Below are 9,451 nucleotides of genomic sequence, written 5' to 3' on the forward strand. Positions count from 1 at the left end.
CGGCCTTTTGCTTCAGCAACTGCTGCAGCTACCGCCCTCTTGGCAAGCCGGTACCTCTCAATCGAGTCGGGAAACATTTTTCCGAGCATTGCTCAGAAAGCCTCCATCTTCAACTTGACAGCTTCCCTCACCACTTGTGTCCACTAGGTCTCCAAGAAGGTCGAATACTCTGAACTGCTGTTTTGTGCATAAGTACAGACAACAGTCAGAGTATTGCTTTCTGAGACCCGAAGTCTCATTGAGGCGACCATCTCATCCACTCGGACAAACTCCAACTGAATAGTAACCAGCCAGGGGCTTGTGAGCATCCCCACACCCACCCGGGGCCTCTCACCAGGGGTAACTCCGAAATAGGAGAGAGACTACCCTGATTGAGAAGTTTGGTTGCAGTGCCAATGCTGTGTGTGGTGGTGAGACCGGCCATACCTAGTCAGTACCTTTCCACCTTCTCCACCAGCTCTGATTCCTTCCCCCCCAGTGATGTGACATTCCATGTCCAAACAGCTAGTGTCCATTGCCAAGGTCCAGTCCGTCTGAGAACATCACTCTCCCTGCCATACCGGCATTACACCCGCCCCTCACCCTTCATCCTGCAGATGGTGGGCCCACAGGACAGCGCCACATAGTCATTTCGGGCTGGATCCGACCGGGTTACGTGGGTCACCTGGCCACCAGGCGTTTGCCAGTGAACACCACCCCAGGCCTGGCTCCAGGGGTGTGTTGCTGTATCCCTTGTCCGGGCGAGGTTCTCTGATTTTTGTATTGTTTAACCATTCATGAGGAAAAAAATTTGGACCGTTATTTGTCTGGAACCTCCCCCCAGAGCTGTTCGCCAAGGGAGACCCTACCAAGAGTACAAGACTCGAGGCAATGTAGCTCTGACGGTCATTGGAACACACAAACCCCACCACCACAATAAGGTTACGATCCTTCGGTGGCACACTCTCACCTGTGGCTTGGCCAGTGGAAACTTTACTTGATGAAGCATCATTCTGGAAGCACACATTCAATCTGTATTAAAGTTACCATCGACCACATCCGCCAGAATAGTCCTGATCATGTCAGACCTCAGACGCTAAGCAGGTTTAAGCCTGGATGGGTTATGTGATGGGCGACCACATTGCATAAAAGAGGTTGTTTTAGGGCAGTAAAGGCCAGTGCAGCCTATGAAAGTTTTGTTTTATACGCCCATTACCTACTCCCACTGACCAGAAAGGTGAAGTATGGTCAAAGAACCCACATTGGCATTTAAAGACACTTATGGACATAGTCCACCAACCCTGCTGTTCATTCTGAAATGCAAGTGTTTTACTTTTAACGCAATTCTCATCAATGAGACATTGCAGGAGGTACAGCTGGGATGAACTGCAAACTAAACTATAAACTATTTTTATTTTACACTATGAGACCTCCTTTACCAGTGGCAAAATATAGTAGTAGGTTTTTACCCTTTAAACTGTACGCCTTTTTGAGTTGTACGCCTTTTGGCGTCATCTGGTCGAACACCAATAGAGACTAGGCTCTAAAGAAAGCTGTCTCGGGTGTGGACCAATCAACTTCAAGGACAGTGCATATCATTATCATCATCAGAGTTGTTTCTTTTTGTTTGCATTTTGACTACTTGTGTTGTGGTTATTGCAAACATGATGCCTTGTATAAAGGTGTCAGTTTTGGACCAGTTTAAAGGGTAAAAACCTACTACTATATTTTTATTTTACTAGGTAAGGCCCACTGAGCAATATCACCATTTTTCAGAAGCGACCTGGCCACAAATGATAGCTCAATAAAGTGGCTTATCATGTGGAAATGTATAGCAGCCAAATACTCTAAACACATGTTGATTCTAAAATTGGAAGGAAAAACCAGAGGACCTGGAGAACAATTCACACAACCACGGGAAGAACATGCAAACTCCAAATATACAAGCATCAAAGTCGGGATAGAACTCACGACCTCCTGCATACTAGGTGAGATAGTTAACATCCCACCACAAAAGGAAAAAAATTACCACCACACCCACCAATAAGTTAGAAGATTGAAAGCAGACATTTATGAGCAGTTTTTGCAAGAGTGGATGAGAATAGGCATGAGATTCAGTGGAGGAGATCCCAGAAAATCAGTATGTTATTTATATTTATCAGGGAAAATATATTGCATTTGTTTATTAAAGGGCCCTATTTAAAAAGCTTGAAACTTTGAGGCCCCCCTTGGGAAGTTTCTAGATCAGCCTCTGATGAGATTCAAATAGAAAATATGATTGGTTGAAGGATTTTGAATATACAGATGTTGTGGTTGATGTGCTGTGAAATGCAAGGCATGTCAATATGGTCCTTTCCAAAACTATTACAAACATGGGAATGTAAGTGGTCCATGTTGCAACAAGGTTGGCTCCCACGTGCAGGCACTATCGAATACTCAACACGTAAAACATGAGACACGTTCGGAATGCATTCAACACCTAGAAAAACATTAGTATGACCTCTTCATCAAAATGCCAATACACTTACTTGAGTTGCTTCACTGCATACCCCGAGCCCTGAAAGAACAAGAAGAAACAAATCGAAATTAAATTTGTGATTATAATTATTATACTTTTTTCAAAATGTTTTTGGGGTTTTTCAGAATACCTAGATCAACTGTAAACAGTAAGGAAATGAATTACGAAGATATTCTACGGAATTTAATCCATGAAAAGTGTTCTATAGTAACAGAGTTTTGGCATTTTACCGATCACTAAATCATTACCAATAAAACGAAATGTCAAGCAGCTGAATGCCACCCTGTGTGCACGGTCACAAAACGAGCTTTCATATTTGCCACACTGCCACAGCTTTCCTCAGCTGCAACGTCCTGCATTACTTAGAAATGGACGGAATAAACATATTTGCATGTGTACGTGAACACCAGTCTTCACTGCGAGATGTTTAATTTCAGCTCTGTATGGTAATACTAATACAATTTATGACGCGCGCAATGTTGCGGACTGAAGATGCAATTCTGAGGCATGAAGCCGAGCTCAGTAAAGGTGGAGGACTGCAAGCCAGACACCTCGTGTCTAGTTTAACACGTAGACTTTCGCGACGAATACCATCCATAATATGTTTTTTCGGGGTTAGATCGCGTAAATATAAATGCATCGTTAAACCCGCCACCACCCGATACAGCCAATGAGTAAGGTTTGTGACATAAGCACAACGTGGCCACGAGCACGTACTACTAAAACTAACTATGAGCATGACATTACAATATGAAACATCAGATAATGGACACCAGTATGTACAGAGTGGTCCAGATGTCTTGTAACCCCCCCCCCCCCCCCAATTAATTGACCCCTAACATGATTTTCCTTTGCTTATTTCTATCTGTTTTCACATCTGGACCACCCTGTACTACTGAATCTCTGACCAAGAATTACAATATGACAGAATATAGATATAAAAAGCATCTCATGTGGCCAATATATGTTGTGTACATAGAAGGACATGCATCATCAGATAATCTGAACAGAGGAATTTTTTTTTGAATGTTTTGGGTTTGTTTCAGAGAAGTAGACTGCTAAGAGTTGAGAGTGGAGCTGGCTGGTTGGTAAAGGTTTTGGATGACATTTCAGAGGCCGAGGATAATAAGAGGACATTGGTCATGGACGTGAACTTAGATGATCAGAAAAAGACCAATAAAGAGCCACTACATGGGATTCTATTTCATGCATGTTACAATTTGGTTAGCCACTACACTATTTGGTAATGAAAAATGTGAATGTTTTTAAAAGTAAAATAAGAAACAATTTAGGCACGTTAGTATGTTATTAAAATGTACATACATGATTGTATTTAATGTATAACATTGTATACATTTCATGAAAGAAACTATTAGTGGAATTAAATCCTGTCATACTTTATACAGCATTCTATAATGTAACTTACTTAAAATCTTGCGTTACATGTTTTACTTGTGTAGTGTCTTCAAAAATTACTCATACCGACACATTGTAACAAGTCACCTTACACTTTATTCACCTATTCCTGCACCAGATGTATTCACTCCTTTAACTATCTATACGCTCACTTATATTTAATCTCTCCCCACTCTTATCTATCTTTCACCTCCCTTATCCTGCACTCAGCAGCTCTGCCCTCAGCGTCTCCGCACACAGCAACTCTCCATCTCCACCACTTGCTCTGGAGCGGCGAGATGTCTTCACTCTTGGTTCCGGGCAACAACTCCCCTCCGCTGACACACACTCCCGCTTATATCACTTTGATAATTATCCGAGACCTCTCGCGTGTCTCTTTAGGTTCTCGCCAGGCTGGTGTCTTTTGGCCCATCAATAAACCTCGTTGACAGCAACTTCCGGTAGCAGCACGTGCACAACCAGTCAACCCCATTTGCACCTGTTTCGCCCCTTACAACCTGCGTTTCATCCGTGCAAACCTCACGCGCGCCTGTTTGCCTTCTGTGAACTGTGCGCACCGCGTATTTCACTACTCTACACATGTACTGCTGCTCGATTTTTTTTTACTGGATACTTTTTAATATTCTGGCCCTGAAAAGGCAGGCTTTGTTTTATCTTCAAGCAATACAAACTGTATCGCATTGATCTGTTAAGACATGTCTCCCTTTGAAGAGACGTTCTGTACTCAAAGGGACTCTTATCTGATTTAAAGGGTATCCATCAGAACGTTTTGCACCGTTTTAAATGGTATATTCTGCATTATTTACACACGATTATTGGACGTGTGCATTGTTTTGCTATACTTAGTCAATCCCAGATATCACTTCATGTAGACACTCAATTGGTTATTACGTGGATATGAAGCTTATCTGATTTCACTGTTGATAACGAACGTATATTTTGACCAACCACTTTATTCACCTTATTTTACCTTTCTAATCTGCCAATCACAACCAATCAATCAGCAATGAACTGGGTATCATTAAAGATATTCACATTGACGCTCAACATTCGGGTTTACTGAAAATCTACGTCAATTGGCATATTGATCAAGTGACGATTGGAATGGATTAGCTCTGTTGGGTGGTGGAGGGTTATAGGTAAAAGATGACCTAACCCAAATCAACTAATTGTCAATTTTACTGGTCGTAAAGGCCCACGTACATAATTGTTTTCACTATGGTTAACATAAGCAGATGTTATTATAGTGATCATTAAAACCACTGGTATTTTTGTTTTTATTGCCTCTACATTACTGCAGTTAAGTTTGACGATTCACGTAGCAATTGGAGACACATTCAAGCTTGCATAGAATAGAAAGAATCACAAAATCACCACATTCTACTTATTCACATGGTATACACGTTGTAATCAAACAGCACGTACATTATAATACCAACAGGACACACGTGTGAAACTCACACAGTACACACGTGATGTACACAACACACACACTCATGTACTCGCATTACTCGCATGTACTATACTCACACAAGGTGACACACTACACGTAGCGCGCGTGTGGAACTCGCACCGCATGAGTCACATACTCTCACAAAGCACACACAGGCACGGTACACACACACACACGTGTACTCAGTTTCATCACACGTGTACTCAGTGCATCACACGTATACTCAGTGCATCACACGTGTACTCACACAGTCGACACACACCATGCACGTGTAGTATTCTCACGCAGTACTCTCGTACAGTACACACGTGTGGCTCTCGCAGTATACACGTATAGTACTCGTAGTACGTGTAGTACTCGCAGTACGTGTGGTACTCACAGTACGTGTAGTACTCCCAGTATACACGTAGCACTCGCAGTACGTGTGGTACTCGCAATATACACATATAGTATTCGCAGTGCGTGTAGTACTCACAGTAGTACTACACGTGTGTGTGTGGTACTCGCAGTAGTACTACACGTGTGTGTGTGATACAGTAGTACTACACGTGTGTGTGTGTGTGATACTCGCAGTACGTGTGGTACTCGCAGTAGTACTACTACTGTAGTACTCGCAGTAGTACTACACGTGTGTGTGTGTGTGTGATACAGTAGTACTACACATGTGTGTGATACTCACACACACACACACGTGTAGTACTACACACACTACACGTGTGTGTGTGTGTGTGGTACTCGCAGTAGTACTACACGTGTGTGTGTGTGATACAGTAGTACTACACGTGTGTGTGGTACTCGCAGTAGTACTACACGTGTGTGTGTGTGATACAGTAGTACTACACATGTGTGTGATGTGTGTGATACAGTAGTACTACACATGTGTGTGATACTCACACACACACACACACGTGTAGTACTACACGTGTGTGTGTGTGTGGTACTCGCAGTAGTACTACACGTGTGTGTGTGTGATACAGTAGTACTACACATGTGTGTGTGGTACTCGCAGTAGTACTACACGTGTGTGTGTGTGATACAGTAGTACTACACATGTGTGTGATGTGTGTGATACAGTAGTACTACACATGTGTGTGATACTCACACACACACACACACGTGTAGTACTACACGTGTGTGTGTGTGTGATACAGTAGTACTACACGTGTGTGTGATACTCACACACACACACACACGTGTAGTACTACACGTGTGTGTGTGTGATACAGTAGTACTACACGTGTGTGTGTGTGTGTGATACTCACACACACACACACACGTGTAGTACTACACGTGTGTGTGTGTGTGATACAGTAGTACTACACGTGTGTGTGTGTGTGATACAGTAGTACTACACGTGTGTGTGTGTGATACAGTAGTACTACACATGTGTGTGATACTCACACACACACACACACGTGTAGTACTACACGTGTGTGTGTGTGTGATACAGTAGTACTACACGTGTGTGTGATACTCACACACACACACACACGTGTAGTACTACACGTGTGTGTGTGTGATACAGTAGTACTACACGTGTGTGTGTGTGTGTGATACTCACACACACACACACACGTGTAGTACTACACGTGTGTGTGTGTGTGATACAGTAGTACTACACGTGTGTGTGTGTGTGATACAGTAGTACTACACGTGTGTGTGTGTGATACAGTAGTACTACACGTGTGTGTGTGTGTGTGATACAGTAGTACTACACGTGTGTGTGTGTGATACAGTAGTACTACACGTGTGTGTGTGTGATACAGTAGTACTACACGTGTGTGTGTGTGATACTCACCCAGAGCGATCACCACCAACGCGTAGCAGAGCGCGGCCCGAGCAGAAGGCGACATCGCCGGATCGTGTTGGCCGCAAGCGTCACGCTCGCTCTCACCACACCAAGAAGAACGCTGTTGCTGCTGCTGCTTAAATGACAATGAAGCTGTTGTTATTAATAACAATAGTGCCTATCGGTGCCTTGTGTGTGGGATCACGGTGAACGCTCAGAGCGGAGGAAGCCGCCCGCTTAAATCCTGCGCCGCGGCGTGGCCGGGTCGAGGTGGCACCTTCCTGGCTCGCTCACAGCCATCATGGGCCACCCCAAACCCACCAGCCCCTTGTGTCAGTCAGGCAGTGCTCTCTGCCTTGTTACAGAGCAATTCAGACCTTGCTGGTCACCCCGTGCCCCTTGTACATCCCAATGTTCATCCTTTAAAGTCCCATCATCACAAGGGAGAAACACAAAAAAAATGTGTAATGCATATGTAGTTTTTTGTCTGTACTAAAGCCTGGCAATTCCTTGTGTCAGTGCTCTCTGCCTTATTACAGAGCAATTCAGACTTTGCAAATCTCAACGTTCATCATACAAAGTCACATCATCACAAGGGAGAAACACAAATACACACAAAATTGTTTTTGTAATGCATATGTAGTTTTTTGTCTGTACTAAAGCCTGTCAACCCCTTGTGTGTCAGTGCTCTCTGCCTTATTACAGAGAAATTCAGACCTTGCTGGTCACTCCGTGCCCCCTTGTAAATCCCAATGTTCATCCTACACAATCCCATCACAAGAGAAAAACACAAAGGGACAAAAAAATGTTGCCCGTATTGAAACGGTTGTACGCCGTATCGACTCAATTTCCCTGTACAAAAATACGGAGTAAACCGTGTGGGTTGACAGATATGTAGTAGTGTAGTGAATAATGTAGTGTATTGTAGTGTAAAGTGTAGTGTATATTAGATTACCTGTCAACCCCCTTATCAGTGCCCTACCTTATTACAGACCAATTCAGACCTTATTGGTCACCCCGTGCCCCTTATACATCTCAACGTTCATCTTTAAAAAGTCCCATCACAAGGGAGAAACACAAACAAATAGACAAAAATTATGTTACTAAACAAAAACTGTTTTAGGTATTCATTTTGATCATTGTAATCAATGATGCTTCTTATCATGCTGCTGTCTTGTGATCTTGCATGCTGATGCTGCTGCTTGCTTGATATGTGGATGCACACACTCACGTCCTTGTCAACCCTTTGTCAGTGCCCTACCTTATTACAGACCAATTCAGACCTTACTGGTCACCCATGCCCTTGTAAATCTCAAAGTTCATCCTACAAAGTCTCATCACAAGGGAGAAATTGAAAGAAATACAAATAACTGTAATCGCTCTGACAGCTACATGCTTAGTGCGGCCTGGAAGCGTATTATTAAATAATATATATTACAATTACAATTCCTTATAGGGGAAACAAATGCTAATTAATAACAATTTAATGATTACCAATCTATTATATAATTACAATACCTTCCCCCTCTCCAGCAGCAGGGTGACGGAGGAGCGAATGGAGCTTAATGTGGTGACTTAAACGGTGCCATTCTTTGGTCTAAAATTGTTGCGACAAGGTAATGAAAGAGGCTGTCTCTGGTGTAAGCCAATAGCTTTCAAGGACAATGCATACATTACCAATGCATGTCTGTTTGCATGTTTTGCCACACTCATGTGTGGTTAATGCCTTATTATAGGTGTCTATTTGGTGTTTGGTCATCTTAACACCTGTATTCTTGCAGGAAAATGAAAAGCCTTTTCTTTTTGTCATCATCTTGATACTGCCAAAAAGTGTCCCAAAGATATCTGGAATTTAAACAGCATTTTTAGAGTGTTGCACAATATTGTCCTGCCGTGAACGGATCCCATTGTGTTCAGTGAGAGCTCTTTCCGAAAACCATGATTTGTTCAACAGGCCGTACTCTGCTGATGAGACCCAAAACAATATTATCCAGTCCAGGGTGTGCCTAATACAGTAGACAAATGCAAATAAAAAACACTGATTCAGAAGACCCAGAGAATAACGAACGATGTTTGTTTATATATAAGTGATGAAACAGCAGAATCATCAGAGGTGGCAGCAGATTGGAGAGGTCTTCAACAGTGGATTGACAAAGTCTGATGATGATGTTGATTATTACCTCGAATTCAACTACCTACTGCACAACACATTTGAAATACTTGCATTAGCACCTGAATCAAAAAGTACCAAGCACTGTCAATAACAATGAGTGTTGTCATTGGATACAAAAAGAAA

General features: G+C 42.7%; 1 protein-coding gene across 1 annotated transcript in view; it reads right to left on the minus strand.

Moving 5' to 3' along the window:
* B3GLCT (beta 3-glucosyltransferase) overlaps positions 1-7,490 on the minus strand; it is a 61,044-nt gene extending 53,554 nt beyond the window's left edge. Inside the window, exons 1-3 of the mRNA XM_078600847.1 lie at positions 7,165-7,490; positions 2,508-2,536; positions 950-992 (exon numbers count right to left, since the gene is read on the minus strand). Of these exons, the coding sequence (XP_078456973.1) occupies positions 950-992; positions 2,508-2,536; positions 7,165-7,219 (127 nt within the window). The 5' untranslated portion in view covers positions 7,220-7,490. The remainder of the gene's footprint in view (positions 1-949; positions 993-2,507; positions 2,537-7,164) is intronic.
* Between the last annotated feature and the right edge of the window lie 1,961 nt (positions 7,491-9,451).

Source organism: Lampetra planeri, chromosome 15 (assembly GCF_965212315.1).
Source record: "Lampetra planeri chromosome 15, kcLamPlan1.2.h2, whole genome shotgun sequence".
Classification (NCBI taxonomy): domain Eukaryota; kingdom Metazoa; phylum Chordata; class Hyperoartia; order Petromyzontiformes; family Petromyzontidae; genus Lampetra; species Lampetra planeri.